The 16991-nt window shown below is 42.1% G+C and overlaps 1 protein-coding gene across 3 annotated transcripts in view; it reads left to right on the top strand.

The window, feature by feature from the left end:
* The first annotated feature begins 257 nt into the window (after positions 1-257).
* The window catches only part of GDPD1 (glycerophosphodiester phosphodiesterase domain containing 1), a 54457-nt gene continuing 37723 nt past the window's right edge, over positions 258-16991 (top strand). For all 3 annotated transcript variants that reach the window (XM_030827526.1, XM_030827528.1, XM_030827527.1), the window contains exons 1-2: positions 258-531; positions 14750-14792. In XM_030827526.1, coding sequence (XP_030683386.1) covers positions 390-531; positions 14750-14792 — 185 coding nt within the window. In that variant the 5' untranslated portion in view covers positions 258-389. The remainder of the gene's footprint in view (positions 532-14749; positions 14793-16991) is intronic.

Here is a 16991-nt window from a genome sequence, read left to right on the forward strand (position 1 = left end):
CTTTTTGATGTGGATTTTCCAATTAGGAAAGGCTGTCCGTGAATAGTCTTTTCTGCTTGAGTGATGGCCAACACACTGGCAGGTTTGCAAGCTTTCTCTTCATGAGGGTCCGTCCACAGAGCTAGGTGACAAACGCTCACCCCAGGATCTCTGCAGGCTCCTACTCGGGAGCCGGAGAGCGCCTGCGCGTCGGAGCCCCTTTGTTGCAGGGGCGCTAGGGTCCAGCTGCGCATGCGCAGTAGGCCGGCACTGACAAGTGCGCTGCACCACTGGCACCGGCTGGGGGCGAGCCGACCTCGAGCAGCCGCCGCCGCCGCCGCCGTCGTTGCTACTGCCGCAGCGGAGTTCAGAGGGCCCGGAGGTGGGAGACTTCCCACACGGTGACTGAGATGTCGTCCACTGCGGCTTTTTACCTTCTCTCTACGCTAGGAGGGTACTTGGTGACCTCATTCTTGTTACTTAAATACCCGACCTTGCTCCACCAGAGAAAGAAGCAGCGATTCCTCAGTAAACACATCTCTCACCGCGGAGGTGAGAGGGGTCCCCAGAACCCGATGGCGGAGGTGGGGGAGGCTGAGGGTCCTTTGCGGCTCCGCAAAAGGCAGCCGGGTGCCAATCCCTGAGAGTTTGAGGAAGAATGGGGTTGTGTGAATTGAGGGCTCTTCCGGAGGTGAAGGCTGTGTGAAGGGAAGGTCTCCCGAGGGGAGAGAAGGAGAGGGATTCCCAGTCAGAGCCACGGCGGGGGTCTCTCGAGGGCAGCAGTGTGAGGGGTTCTCTGAAACGGGAAAGACACGGTCGATAATGAAGGGTAGGTGGAGCGTTTCTCGGCGGATGGAAGGATGATCGCAAGGTCCCTTCCTAGCAGTAAGACACAAAGGGGGAGCGCCGTGCAGAACCGAGGGTACCCCGCGGGGGGCACCGGGAACACACTGCTCCGAGCGAGCTAGTGGCTGAGTGGATGGGAAGAGCCGAGGCGACGAGGAGGGCTGGGGATTTGCATAAAGCTGGACGAGCTGTAGCCCCTTGTCTGCGGTGCTGGGGGCCCGTCCCACCCCCACGTTCCGGGCACTCATAATTGAGAAGAGAGGGAAACCGAGTCCCCCGAGCCAGGGACATTTCCCAAGGTCACAATTAGAGCTAGGGCTGAACTGAGACAGGAGCTAGAGCGTCCTGGTCCCTAGGGCTGGAAACCTTGCATTTTTTTTTTTTTTTTTTTGAGCACTGCAATAAATAAATAAATAAACAAACACGCAAAGACACGTGGATTTTCAACAGACTAAAAATGATTTCGTTTAGGACAGGACAGTATTGTTTAAAGAAAACAAAAATAAGTTTCTTTTGGAAAAGTGTTTTGCTAAAAGGAGCCCAGGTAGTCCACCCTCTAATTTCCCAGATAACAGGCCAAATCTTTGCTTCTTCATTATTGTGTAATAATGTGTCTTCATTGCATTTCAACTATGATGTATAAAGTACGGTGAAATTGGATTATTTTCAATCAATTTTAACTGTTCTTTAAGGATGAATCTTAAACTGGTTTAAAATTTGCTTGAAATTTAATACACACTTGAAATAATAATTTCTACGAGTTTACAGTCTAAAACTTGGTTTAGTACCATAATCACTTTACTAACAAGTACTGGCCAAGGAATAAGGTTTTGAAATATAAATACGGAAGTACATTATCATTCTTCTATATAATTTTATTAAGCATAGTTCTAATGAGTGACTTCAATAATATTCTAGCCTTCCCACTCATGAAAAGCATCAGAGGTTTTAAAGGGTGGTCAGCCAAATGCCTTGTTATTGTTTATTTGGGTTATCTGTTTTAATAGCTACCTGGTTAAACTGCAGGATGACATTTAACTACTAAGGTGCCTTCAACCATTGGAACCAGGGACCAACTTTTAGTATTCAAGCTGTTGTCACAGAAGCAATTTTCTTTCCTTTTTCTTTTTTCTTTTTGTGTTTTTTGTTTGTTTGTTTGTTTGTTTGTTTGTTTTGAGACGGAGTCTTGGTCTGTCGCCCAGGCTGGAGTGCAGTGGCGTGATCTCGGCTCACTGCAAGCTCCTCCTCCCGGGTTCATGCCATTGTCCTGCCTCAGCCTCCCGAGTAGCTGAGACTACAGGCGCCCGCCACCATGCCCAGTTAATTTTTTTGTATTTTTAGTAGAGACGGGGTTTCACCGTGTTAGCCAGGATGGTCTCGATTTTCAGACCTCGTGATCCGCCCGTCTCGGCCTCCCAGAGCGCTGGAATTACAGGCGTGAGCCACCGTGCCCAGCCTTTTTTTTTTTTGAGACACAGTTTCCCTCTTGTCGCCCAGGCTACAGTGCAGTGGTGCCATCTTGGCTCACTGCAGCCTCTGCCTCCTGGGTTCAAGCGATTCTCCTGCCTCAGCCTCCGGAGTAGCTGGGATTACAGGCTCCCGCCACCACGCACAGCTAATTTTTGTATTTTTAGTAGAGACGAGGTTTCACCATGTTGGCCAGGCTGGTCTCAAACTCCTGACCTCAGGTGATCCACCCGCCTTGGCCTCCCAAAGTGTTGGGATTACAGACGTGAGACCCTGCGCCCTGCCAGAAGCAATTTTCAATGATAGTAGTCCTATTCTGGGGATAGGCAGTACACATTACTTTTTCGTTTGTTATGTTTACTGATTTACAAAAAGTATGCTTACTAAAAACTCCAAAACAAAACCAGATCCTCTAAAAAGCTATCTAAACTGTCATTGTGAATGATCAAAATTTTATTTTAGAAGGAATACGTGTCGATCTTTGAAATTTTGCAACACTCTGCAGGTGAAAAAACCCAGCACTCCATAGGCGTTAAAGACTGTGTGCTAGATTATCACAAGTATCAAAGCCAGGATAAGCTAGATCTCAAATTTTCGTTTACTGTTGAAAATACTTTAAAACTATTTTCTTCCTAGATATTAGGTCATTTCAATATTACCTCTTATATAAAAATTTCCATTCATTATTTGTAAATGTGGCATCAGTGTTTATCTATTTAAAGATGTAATGGAACTTTTTTTTTTTTGAGACGGAGTCCTTCTCTGTCCCCCAGGCTGGAGTGCAGTGGCGCAATCTCGGCTCACTGCAAGCTCCGCCTCCCGGGTTCACGCCATTCTCCTGCCTCAGCCTCCCGAGTAGCTGGGACTACAGGCGCCCGCCAACACGCCCGGCTAATTTTTTTGTATTTTTAGTAGAGACGGGGTTTCACCGTGTTAGCCAGGATGGTCTCGATCTCCTGACCTCGTGATCCGCCCGCCTCGGCCTCCCAAAGTGCTGGGATTACAGGCTTGAGCCACCGCACCCGGCCGAACTTTTTGTGATAATCTTATTAAATATCTGCAGACTCAAAATCTTACCTATATAATGGTCCTATAAACACTGTAGTAAGTTCCCATGTCAGTGCTTCATACGCTTTTGTTGAATATGTACACTCAATACTACAGTTGAATCCAGAGTGATAGAGGAGATAAAACACTTTGTAATTCAAGATACTACGTCTCTGGAAAATAAGAGACAATGTAACTAGGAAGGAGTCACTCCATTGATTGCCTTTAATTTTTGTCTTGGACACGGATAATAGCAATCGCTGGTCTCTCTGAGCAAGTTACTAGTATTTGGGCTTATTCTCTATTGCCATAACTGCAAATACCTGATATTTACTTATTTTTCCCCATAAGTAAGGAAACAGTGATATTTCTTGTGAATTAGATATATGACCACTGAAACATTAATCATGTTATGTGTATAAAGTATATGCAACTGAATTGATATAACCTGAAACTGAATATCTACTCTATTTCTACAATATTAGGTCTACTGCAAAAACACATGTCTGTAATCCCAGCTATTCAAGAGGCTGAGGCAGGAGAATCACTTGAACCTGGGAGGCGGAGGTTGCAGTGAGCCGAGATCGTGCCACTGCACTCCAGCCCAGGTGACAGTGCAAGACTCCGTCAGGGCACTACGAGGGGTTGAATTACAGATGGACAGATGGCTCTTGCTCTCTCCCCCGCTGTTTTGAGACAAGTTCTCAGTCTGTCACCCAGGCTGGAGTACAGTGATGCAATCACTGCCATCATGATGAGCTTGACATCATTTAATTCTTAAAGACTTTCCTAATGAACTCAGATGTTAACAAATGTGATTTTTAAAATATTGCATACTGTGTCAACATATAAAAGACCAGCATGATTCAATGAATCAATAGTTTCCAAATGACTTATGCATGCTATTATAAAATCATGCATGGGTGAAAGATCATTCAAAGTTCAAGATGGGCCAATGGATTTTCACGTAATAGAGTAGGAAGTGATTACTCATATGGTTCAGATTCCATATTGCAATGAGCTTTTAAGAAACTACCACTTGTGGGCTGAGCAAGTTGGCTCATGCCTATAATCCTAGCACTTTGAGAGGCCGAGGCGGGCGGATCACGAGGTCAGGAGATCGAGACCATCCTGGCTAACATGGTGAAACCCCGTCTCTACTAAAAATACAAAAAAATTAGCTGGGCGTGGTGGTGGGCGCCTGTAGTCCCAGCTACTCAGGAGGCTGAGGCAGGAGAATGGCATGAACCTGGGAGGCGGAGCTGGCAGTGAGCGGAGATCGCGCCACTGCACTCCAGCCTGGGTGACAGGGCAAGACTCCGTCTCAAAAAAAAAAACAAAAAAACTACCACTTGTTGAGCCAGGTGTGATGGTGCCTACCTGTAGTCTCGGCTATTTGAGAGGCTGATGCAGGAGGATCACTTGAGCCCAGGAATTTGAGGTTGTTGCTGTGATCGTGCCTGTGAATAGCCACTGAACTTCAGCCTGGGCGACATAGCAAGACCCTGTCTGTAATGTAAACAAATTACCACTTATTGAAATTTGATGCCATATCAAAGAAGACTCATTTCCAACTACATATCTGTGTGACAATGGGTATATATGAAGCAGATATGAGAATCTTGCTGCTTTCTATTAAGCCAGATATTAAAGAGATTTGCAAAAATATAGAACAATACCACTCTTTTCATACATTATTTTATTTAGAAAAACAGTTACTTTTCATAAAAATGTTATTTTAACATATAATGTGTTTATTATTTTCTTTCTTTTTTTTTTGAGATGGAGTCTTGCCCTGTTGCCCAGGCTGGAGTCCAGTGGTGTGATCTCGGCTCACTGCAACCTCCACCTCCCAGGTTCAAGCAATCCTTGTGCCTCAGCCTCCTGAATAGCTGGGGTTACAGGTGGCGCCACCACGCCCAACTAATTTTTTTTTTTTTTTGTATTTTTAGTAGAGATGGGGTTTTGCCATGTTGCCCAGGCTAGTCTCAATCTCCTGAGCTCAGGCAATTAATTAGCCTGCCTCACCTCCCATAGTTCTAGGATTACAGGCATGAGCCACCACACCTGGCCTATTTTCAAAGGAAGGTAGTTAAAAGGATGCATAAATCAGCTTGAAGGAACTAATGAAGTTGACTTTGATCACTTGATGAGGTGGTGTCTGCCAAGCTTTTCCACTGTGAGGTTACTTTTTCTCTTTATAATTAATAAGAGAAAAGGCTCATAATTAATAAGAGGCCACCCACCGTGGCCTCCCATAGTGCTGGGATTACAGGCATAAGCCACCGTGCTCGGCCAATTTTTGGAGGAAGATACTTTAAAACTACACAAATACCCAATTCCTTAACAAATTATGAATCCATTTATTAAAATTGATTCAGAATTTATTTTATTTTATTTTATTATTATTATTTGAGATGAAGTCTTGCTTTGTCTCCCAGGCTGGAGTGCAGTGGTGCGATCTCAGCTCACAGCAACTTCCACCTTTAGGGTTCAAGCAATTCTTCTGCCTCTGCCTCCCAAGTAGCTGAGACTACAGGTAGCTACCACCATGCCCGGCTAACTTTTGTACTTTTAGTAGAGATGGGGTTTCACCATGTTGGCCAGGCTGGTCTCAAACTCCTGACCTGAGATGATCCACCAGCTTCTGCCTCTCAAAGTGCTGGGATTACAGGCATGAGCCACCGCGCCCAGCCTGGATTCAGAATTTCTTATTCACTGACTTAAAAATCTGTTTACTATCATTATTTTGATGCTAGCACTGTCCCAGATTTGTCCAGTGAGAGATCCTTCAAGCTGGCTTTTGTGTTCTTTTAATTTCTTTGCTCTTTGGTGCAAGTGGTCAGTAGTTTAACTTAACTTACTGGTAACCCGTTTAGCACTCTTGTCTTTTTAGAAATATTCTATGGTGCTTTGTTTTTGAATATTATCTGAATATAATGTATTTCCATAGTTTTTGATCAAAACAAGGGCTAACTAGCCTCATCCAATAAAGGGTTATCTAACCTTGAAAGGAGACTTAAAAAAAAAACCTATAACCTTCATATTTACTGCATCTGTTTTCTATCATGCATCAACTCTAGTAACCAAGTGAACCTAAAATCAAACTAGTAGTTTTTTTTTTTTACATGGGTATCTTCCCTCTGCTAAAGTGATAAAATTTTAGCATATTAAAGCTAATATATTTGTTTCTGCATATCTTGTATTCCTGTTGATTATTAATTAGGTAATCATAAAAATACAATCTAACAATATAAAAGAAGAAAAATTTAATACAAATATGTTCAGATGGTATTGTATATAAAACATTTTAATGCTAATACTTAAGTCCTTTAGGTACTTTGAGCAGTACCTTTTTTGTGTGTGTGTGATGGAGTTTTCATCTTGTTGCCCAGGCTGGAATGCAGTGGCGTGATCTCAGCTCACTGCAACTTCCGCCCCCTGGGTTCAATCGATTCTCTGTCTCAGCCTCCCGAGTAGTTGGGATTACAGGCATCTGCCACCATACCTGGCTAATTTTTTTTTTTTTTTTTTTTTTTTGTATTTTTAGGAGAGACGGGCTTTCACCATGTTGGCCAGGCTGGTCTTGAACTCCTGACCTCAGGTGATCCACCTACCTAGGCCTCTCAAAGCGTTGGGATTAGAGGCATGAACCACCGTGCCCACCCTGAGCAGTACCTTAAACCCTCTTTTTATTGAGAGTTTATTGAATTGTCTCTTTCTATTAAGAAGAAATTGGCTGTTTTTCCAAAGTGTATGGAAAATTATTTCCAAAGTATTTTTCTGTATATTTCATAAATTATTTGGTAATACTGAAATGTTTTAGTTTTAAAACATTTTAAGCTGGGGATGGTGGCACATACCTGTAATCCCAGCACTTTGGGAGGCCGAGGATTACCTGAGGTCAGGAGTTTGAGACCAGCCTGGCCAACATGTTGAAACCCCGTCTCTACTAAAAATACAAAAATTATCTGGGTATGGTGGCATGTGCTTATAGTCCTAGCTACTCGGGAGGCTGAGGCAGGAGAATCACTTGAACCCAGGAGGTGGAGGTTGCAGTGAGCTGAGATTGTGCCACTGCACTCCAGCCTGAGCGACAGAGCAAGACTCCATCTAAAAAAAAAAAAAAAAAAAAAAATTTTAAACTTTTGGGTAGCATGCATAAAGTTAGTTAACTGTTTTTACATAGTATATAATATTAGACAATATTTTATAATTCAATATGTTCACATCAAAATCTGTGTGCTTTTTTAAAAATTACAATATTATTTATTATTGCAGTTAATGGACATTTACCAAGTACGTATTCTTTACCAGTTACTATGATAATGGCAATAGTAATAATAATTCTAATAATAGTAATAATCCTTTACTTTCACGGAATGTTTACTGTAGTATTTCAGTGAATCTAATGCCATTGGTTATAAATACAAAATTTTTACACACTGTTAAGAAAGAGACCTCTATAAAAGTTGATTTAAAAAAAGAGAGAAGGCCGGGCGTGGTGGCTCACGCTTGTAATCCCAGCACTTTGGGAGGCTGAGGCGGGCGGATCACGAGGTCAGGACATCAAGACCACGGTGAAACCCCGTCTCTACTAAAAATACAAAAAAATTAGCTGGGCGTGGTGGCGGACGCCTGTAGTCCCAGCTACTCGGAGAGGCTGAGGCAGGAGAATGGCGTGAACCCGGGAGGCAGAGCTTGCAGTGAGCCGAGATCGCGCCACTGCACTCCAGCCTGGGTGACACAGAGAGACTCTGTCTCAAAAAAAAAAAAAAAAAAAAGAGAGAAAAGCTTGCCAATTAAACTGTTCATTATACAGCATTAATTGTAAAATACATCTTAACTTCAGAGATGTTAAGAAATGAAAAGCTATCATTTTATGATTGAATGGCTGGGCACAGTGGCTCACGCCTGTAATCACAGCACTTTGGGAGGCCGAGGTGGGAGGATTGCTTGAGCTCAGGAGTTTGAGACCAGCCTGGCCTACGCAGTGAAACCCCGTCTCTACTACAAATACAAAAGAATTAGCCTGGTGTGGTGGCGCACACCTGTAGTTTCAGCTACTCAGGAGGCTGAGGCAGGAGAATTGCTTGAACCCAGGAGGCGGAGGTTGCAGTGAGCCGAGATTGTGCCACTGCACTTCAGCCTGGGTGACAGAGAAAGACTCCATCTAAAAAAAAAAAAAAAAAGGATAAAATAAAATACAGCAGTTTAAATATTAACTCATTTGATTATACCAATTCTGTGAAAGTTTCTTAGGTAGCTTTTCTAAGGTCACACAATTATTAAATAGATTGGAGACCAAGCATCCTAAAACTCCAGAGTCTCACCCTTAACCACTACACTGTACTGCCTTCAGTCAAGGTGATTAAAACACAGTCACTTCTTTTAAGCAATTCGTGGGAATGGGAGGAGAGAAACAGGTAAATAATTTATGCCATAATATGATAAATGCCTTAGTAGAGCTATGCATAAGAGACTATGAGGATACAGAGGAGAGACTGTTTAACTCTGTCTGAGGAGATTTATGTGTACCAAATCCTCTTCTGTCTTTCCTTTGACAAATAAGTGGCTATTATAGCTTAAAAATCATGGTTAGGCCAGCCAGGCACAGTGGCTCATGCCTGTAATCCCAGCACTGCGAAGCGGAGGCAGGAGAATTGCTTGAGTCTAGGAGTTTGAGACCAGCCTGGGCAACATAGTAAGACCCTGTCTCTAAAAAAAAAAAAAAAATTAGCTGAGCAAGGTGGCATGTGCCTGTAGTCCTAGCTACTTGGGAGGCTGAGACTGGAAGATTGCTTGAGCTAGGAGTTTGAGGCTGCAGTGAGCTCTGATCATGCCACTGCACTCCAGCCTGGGCGACAGAGTGAGACCCTGTCTCAGAAAAAAAAAACAAAAAACATCAGTTTAGGTTCTGTTTTAACCCTCCTGTGTTGCTGTAGCTGTGTTTTGATTTTTGATTTCTACTGTTGCAGCTAAAAAAAAATTCAAAATACAGGTTAAGCTTCCCTAATCTGAAAACCTGAAATGCTCCAAAATCTGAAACTTTTTGAGCACAGACATAACTCCACAAGTAGAAAATTCCTGGTAAAAAATAATTTGAGGAAAATTCCTCAATTTATTATTTTTTTTTTATTTTGAGACAGAGTCTCGCTCTGTTGCCCAGGCTGGAGTGCAGTGGTGCAATCTCAGCTCACTGCAAACTCTACCTCCTGGGTTCAAGTGATTCTCCTGCCTCAGCTTCCCGAGTAGCTGGGATTACAGATGCCCGTCATCATGCCTGGCTAATTTTTTTTTTTTTTTTTGACACAGAAGTGCCTGTATGGTGGGATTACAGGCAACCGCCACCATACCCGGCTAATTTTTGTATTTTTAGTAGAGATGGGGTTTCACCATGTTGGCCAGTCTGGTCTCGAACTCCTGACCTCAGGTGATCTGCCCGCCTCGGCCTCCCAAAGTGCCAGAATTACAGGCATGAGCCACTGCGCCTGGCCTAATTTTTGTATTTTTAGTAGAGATGGGGGTTTTACCATGTTGGCTAGGTTGGTCTCGAACTCCGGACCTCAGGTTATCCACCCGCCTCGGCCTCCCAAAGTGCTGGGATTACAGGCTTGAGCCGCCACGCCCAGCCATAAATTTTTTAAAAAGAAAAAAAATATATATAACGAATTCCACACCTGACCTCATGTGACAGGTTGCAGTCAAAACAAAAGCAAACAACACACGGCTTATTCAGCATCCCCAAGGGAAAAAAGACCCTTCCAGCTCCCTTCAGTTACAATATATGTTTTCTGAGTATGCCCAGATTTCCTTATGCAAGTGTGCCCACAAAGGGCACGTGTTCAGACTGATCACACCAACAGCAGATTCCCCATGATGCCCTACATGGTGCCAAGACCTGTATGCATTATTCATTGTGTGTTTTTGTTTGTTTGCTTGCTTGCTTGCTTATTCTCTGCTCTTTGGTATAAAGATGTTGAAAATATCAAAAGGGCCCACAGATACCCCTATGGGTTATAGTGATAAGAAAAATAGGTAACATTTATGTTTATCTATAGCACAGAAAGTCAAGGTGTTACAGAAACTGAACAGTGGTGTAAATGTGCAATACCTTACAGAGGAATATGGTATTAGAATGACCACAATACATGACCTGAAGAAAAAGAAGGATAAACTGTTGAAGTTTTATATATATATCAGAAGTAGTATATATAAAGTGGAAGTGATGAACAGAAGTTAATTAAAAATAGAAAAACCCTGCATAAAGCTAAAATGAAGATCTCAAGCGATGAAGTTAAAATGAAGGGAACTGTGAATATTGAATAGGCCAGTTGTAGAATTTTTTTTTTTTTTAGACGAAGTTTTGTTCTTGTTGCTCAGGCTGGAGTGCAATGGCGCGATCTTGGCTCACTGCAACCTCCGCCTCTGGGGTTCAAGCGATTCTCCTGCCTCAGCCTCTCGAGTAGCTGGGATTACAGGCATGCGCCACCACGCCTGGCTAATTTTGTATTTTTAGTAGAGATGGGGTTTCTCCATGTTCATCAGGCTGGTCTTGAACTCCCGACCTCAGGTGATCCGCCTGCCTCAGCCTCCCAAAGTGCTGGGATTACAGGTGTGAGCCACCATGCCCAGCCCAGTTGCAGAAATTTAAGAGAAGACATGGCATTACATTTTTAAAGATTAATGGTGATTAGCATCTGCTGGTCACGAAGCAGCAAAGAAATTCATTGACAAGTTTGCCAGGGTCATTGCTGTTGAAAATGTGAGACAAGAACAAGTCTATAATCCTGATGAAACAACACTCTTTTGGCATTATTGCCCCGGAAAGACACTGACTGCAGCTGATGAGATGGAAATTAAGGATGCCAATGACAGAATAAGTGTGTTAGGATATGCTGATGTAGCAGGCATGCATAAGTGTAAACTTGCTGTGGTAGGCAAAAGCTTCCTTCCTCACTGTCTTCAAGGAGTGAATTTCTTACCAGTCCGTTATGCTACCAAAAAGGCATGCATGGGTCACCAGGGACATCTTTTCTGATCGGTTTCACAAACATTTTTTATCAGCAGCTCGTGCTCACTGCTGGGAAGTTGGACTGGATGACAACTGCAAGATTTTGTTACTCCTTGACAACTGTTCTTTTTATCCACCAGCTGACATTCTCATCAAAAATAATATTTATGCCATGTACTTTCCTCTAAACGTGACTTTATTAATTCCATGTGACCAGGCTATGCTTGGATCAATGACAGTAAATATAAAAATATTTTCTTTCTCTGTTGTCCAGGCTGGAGTGCAGTGGCACGATCTCAACTCACTGCAAGCTCCGCCTCCCAGGTTCACACCATTCTCCTGCCTCAGCCTCCCGAGTAGCTGGAACTACAGGCACCTACCACCATGCCCGGCTAATTTTTTGTATTTTTAGTAGAGACAGGTTTCACCATGTTAGCCAGGATGGTCTCAATCTCCAGACCTCATGATCCGCCCGCCTCAGCCTCCCAAAGTCCTGGTATTACAGGCGTGAGCCACCGCGCCCAGCCAAAAACATTTTATCGTGCTAGCAGTGATGAACAGAGGTGTGTGGGTGTGACACTTTTTTTACTTTTTCAAGTTTTTTTATTTAAAATTAAGACAACTGCAGATTGTCCCCATGGATGACTAACATAGTGACTCCTTTGCTTTCTGATGGTTCAGGGTACACAAACTTTGTTTCATGCATAAAATTATTTAAAATTATTTTTGCTGTGTTGCCCAGGCTGGTCTCAAACTCCTGGGCTCAAGCGATCTTTCTACCTCAGCCTCCCAAAGTGCCAGGATTATAGGCGTGAGCCACCATGCCCTGCCAGAAAGTTTTCTTTTTTTTTTTTTTTGAGACAGAGTCTTGCTCTGTCCCCCAGGCTGGAGTGCAGTAGCGCGATCTCGGCTCACTGCAAGCTCCGCCTCCCGGATTCACGCCATTCTCCTGCCTCAGCCTCCCGAGTACCTGGGACTACAGTCGCCCGCAACCACGCCCGGCTAATTTTTTGTATTTTTAGTAGAGACGGGGTTTCACCGTGTTAGCGAGGATGGTCTCGATCTCCTGACCTCGTGATCCGCCCGCCTCGGCCTCCCAATGTGCTGGGATTACAGGCTTGAGCCACCGCGCCCGGCCAGAAAGTTTTCAAAAGGAGTTTAGCATGAAGGATGTCTTGTATGCTGTTGCCAGTGCTTGGAAATCAGTGAATAAAGATAACTTTGTGCATGCCTGGCACAACTCTGGCCTTTGACTATGTTTAGTGACGATAATGAACAAGTTGGTGACTTTTAAGGATGCCATATGTTGACAAAGTGAGGAAAAAATGATGTCTGACCTCCTTACATATACAAAAAATTGCCTACAGAATTTGTCAGTACACTGAAAGAAATGGATATCGTAGAAGTTTTTAACATTGATCATGAGGTTCTAGTTGTTCATTAATTGACCAATGGTGAAATAGCCAAAATGGTTCTGAATCAAGGTGATCATGATAATAGACATTATAACAATGAAGATGATGTTAACATGGCAGAAAAAGTGCCCATAGACAACATGATGAAAATATGTGATGAGCTTATTGAAGGACTAGAGCAGGGTGCATTTATAACAGGACAAGAAATCATGTTCGTTTACAAAATCAAAAAGAGACTTCTAAGACAAACACTTGTCAGTAAGGCATATGACTCTGGAGGAAACATTTTAAAAAGCCATCTAGCAGAATGGCCCCTCACTCCTAGAGGACCCACTTCCTGGTCCTTCAACTACTTCTGATGTTTCTTCTCACTTAAAAAATAACGGTGTATGGTAATTTTTTTAATCAAAACACAGTGAGACTAGATGCAGTGGCTCACACCCGTAATCCCAGCACTTTGGGAGGCTGAGGTGGGCAGATCACTTGAGGCCAGGAGTTCAAGACCAGCCTGGCCATCATGGCAAAACCCCATCTCTACTAAAAGTATAAAAATTAGCTGGGCGTGGTGGCACACACCTGTAATCCCAGCTACTTAGGAGGCTGGGGCACAAGAATCACTTGAACCTTTCAGGTGGAGGTTGCAGTGAGCCGAGATCACGCCACTGCACTTCAGCCTGAGCAACAGAGTGATGATCTGTCTCAAGAAAAAACAAAACAGGCCGGGCGCGGTGGCTCACGCCTGTAATCCCAGCACTTTGGGAGGCCGAGGCGGGTGGATCACGAGGTCAGGAGATGGAGACCATCCTGGCTAACACCGTGAAACCCCGTCTCTACTAAACAACAAAAAATTAGCCAGGCGTGGTGGTGGGCGCCTGTAGTCCCAGCTACTTGGGAGGCTGAGGCAGGAGAATGGCGTAAACCCGGGAGGCAGAGCTTGCAGTGAGCCGAGATCGTGCCACTGCACTCCAGCCTGGGCGACAGAGCGAGACTCCGTCTCAAAAAAAAAAAAAGAAAAAACAAAAACAAAACAATGAGACAGGTGGAGACTGAACACCTGCCTTTTTTGTTGCTGTTTTTAACACCAGATATAGGTATTCTGGTGATGCTACTATGTTACTTAGTTACCCTGAACATATTATTTTTTCATGGCATTAGTGGTATTTCATATTTTTTACCATTAGGTACTTATGTATGAATAAGTGTAAGAAAATGCTTATTGGTAGCCTATAAATTCAGTCAAGAATGATGGTGGTGCTAAACAACCACAGATTGTTTTCATGATGAAGAGAGTCGCTCCTTTGCTTTCTGATGGTTCAGTGTACACAAACTTTGTTTCGTGCATAAAATTATTTAAAATATTGTGTAAAATTATCTTCAAGCTATGTGTATGAGGAGTATATGAAAACTAAATAAATTTTATGTTTAGGCTTGGGTTCTATCCCCAAGATCTCTCATTATATATATGCAGATATTCCAAAATCTAAAGAAGTCAGAAATCCAAAACACTTCCAGGCCCAAGCATTTTGGATAAGGGATACTGAACCTGTACGATTACACTCTTTAAAACACTTGTACACTTTGGGAGGCCGAGATGGACAGATCACACGGTCAGGAGATCAAGACCATCCTGGCTAACACGGTGAAACCCCGTCTCTACTAAAAATATATATAAAAAAAATTAGCCGGGTGTGGAGGCGGGCGCCTGTAGTCCCAGGTACTCAGGAGGCTGAGGCAGGAGAATGGTGTAAACTGGGGAGGCAGAGCTTGCAGTCAGCCAAGATCACGCCACTGCACTCCAGCCTGGGCAACAGAGCAAGACTCTGTCTCAAAAAAAAAAAAAAAAAAAAATGAAAAAACACTTGTAATGTCTACCAAAAAAAAAAAAAAAAAAAGTCAGGATTCATTAAGTGTATCTTATTAAAATTAACTTCAGGAAAAGTAAAATGTTCAAAATAAGTAAATAAAGTTTAAATTTTCACAGGTGCTGGGGAAAATTTGGAGAATACAATGGCAGCCTTTCAGCAGTAAGTATGTAAAAAAGGTAAAAGGTACTCTTTTCTTTTACAGTTTGCAGGCTTTCTTTAAAGTGATGATGATCCACAAAGTGAGGATAGTGTAAGTGTAGCATCAGTTTGTGATAGTTGTTTCTATTTTGTTAAAATTTCTTTTTTTAATTAGTTGGTCAGAAGTGTTACAAAGAGTGTTTGGCTTCTGTATTACTGAAAAAGCAGATGGGAGTTTAGGGTAATCAAAAGATACTGCAGTTACAAAGCTGAAAGAAGACATTTGTAACAAGGAATGTACTGTGTATAATGCTAATTAGTCTTGGAAAGAAAGAGAAAATGAAACAACTGTTACAGTGGCTGCTATTTATGAACAGGATTATGTGTCTTTGTACCCAGTAATTTTTGTACAGAACTGAACCTGCAATCTGGTTTCTTCCTGGAAGCCTCAGGAGTGTTGATCTTTTTTTTTTTTCAAATAAAATACATTTTTAAATTCCTATTTATAAATTATTTCATATAAGTGTCTTTTAGAGCACCTCACAGAGAAGCAGCAGGAGAGACAGGAATGAAAACTAATTAATACCTCGTTCTTTGTCTTAGAGTCAATGATTATCATCAGTCTATGGTAATCGTGAGAACACTGTTTTACCTGAAAAATAAAGCAAAGGATGTGAAAAGTTAAACCCAATGAAAGACATTACCTATCCATAATTAGTAAGGTCCATATTTAGTAAGATATTTTCTTATATGATTTTTGAGCCAATTAATGTATATAATTGGGACTAGGAAATTTGGAGAATTTGACTTCACTTTTTGTTCTGCTTCTTACCATTCAAAGACACCTTAGAGATTATTTTTCCTGTTATTATTAGGTACAAAGCTATTGTTTTTTCATATTCTAGTTTCACCTAAATCCTATCTTCCTTGTATTTGTCATCTCTTAACTCTTTTTGTTCTATACTATGATGCCTTTTGTTTATGATCTCAAAAGCCTCTTACAAAAATGTAAAATTTTGGCCAGGCACGGTGGCTTACACCTGTAATCTCAACACTTTGGGAGGCCGAGGCGAGGCAGGTGAATCACCTGAGGTCCGGAGTTCGAGACCAGCCTCGCCAACATGGTGAAACCCCGTCTCTACTAAAAATACAAAAATTAGCTGGGCGTGGTGGCATGCGACTGTAATCCCAGCTACTCGGGAGTCTGGGGCGTGAGAATTGCTTGAATCCGTCAGGCAGAGGTTGCATTGAGCCGAGATTGCACTGCTGCACTCCAGCCTGGGCAACAGAGTGAGACTCTATCTCAAAAAAAAAAAAAAAAAGTAAAATTTTTCCTCCTATCACAGACCATGAAATGGACTATTTTAATTTAAATACTTTATTTATTTTCTCTACTTAGATTACATATCTGGCTAGCTAGCCGTAACTAAATATAGATATATAATTTTATGTGTACAAATTCTACAACATATACACACATTATCATATATCATTTGTTGCCCATGAGGTAGGTGATACATATAACTTGAGAAAAAAACTACTCATAACTTTGAGTGATTTTAGCATTCTTCACGCTTAAGGTACATTATTTTATGTTTTTCTCCATATTTTTTGTTAAATTTTTACCAACCACCATTATTTATGAAATTAAAACACTGGGTTATAAGTTATTTTAAAGGATGATACATTTGAAAATATCACAATTTTTTCTAACCTTTGAAGATTTTGATCCTCTTAACATTTTTTTGATATTTAAAGGATATCTAATTTAAATGGTTTTTACTTGCTAAATACAACATATTTTTCATCTTCAACAGTTTTTATATAATTTTGTTCAAATAGTAACTACTGAAAAGTACCATAGCCTTCTGTATCATGTGGAAGCTTTCCATAACTTAAAAATTTTTTTTGGAGATTTTTCTAGTACTTCAGAAGAAGGGAACACCTCTTTCACATGCTATTTTTTTGTTGTTGTTGTTGTTTGTTTGTTTGTTTGAGACAGAGTCTTGCTCTGTCACCCAGGCTGGAGTGCAATGGCGGGATCTCAGCTCACTGCAATCTCCACCTCCCAGGTTCAAATGATTTCTCTGCCTCAGCTTCCCCAGTACCTGGGATTACAGGCGCCCGCCACCTCTCTCGGCTAGTTTTTAGTTTTATTTATTTATTTTTTTAATAGAGACGAGGTTTTGCTATGCTGGCGAGGCTGATCTCGAACTACTG

Source organism: Nomascus leucogenys, chromosome 14, assembly GCF_006542625.1.
Source record: "Nomascus leucogenys isolate Asia chromosome 14, Asia_NLE_v1, whole genome shotgun sequence".
In the NCBI taxonomy this organism is placed as follows: Eukaryota; Metazoa; Chordata; class Mammalia; order Primates; family Hylobatidae; genus Nomascus; species Nomascus leucogenys.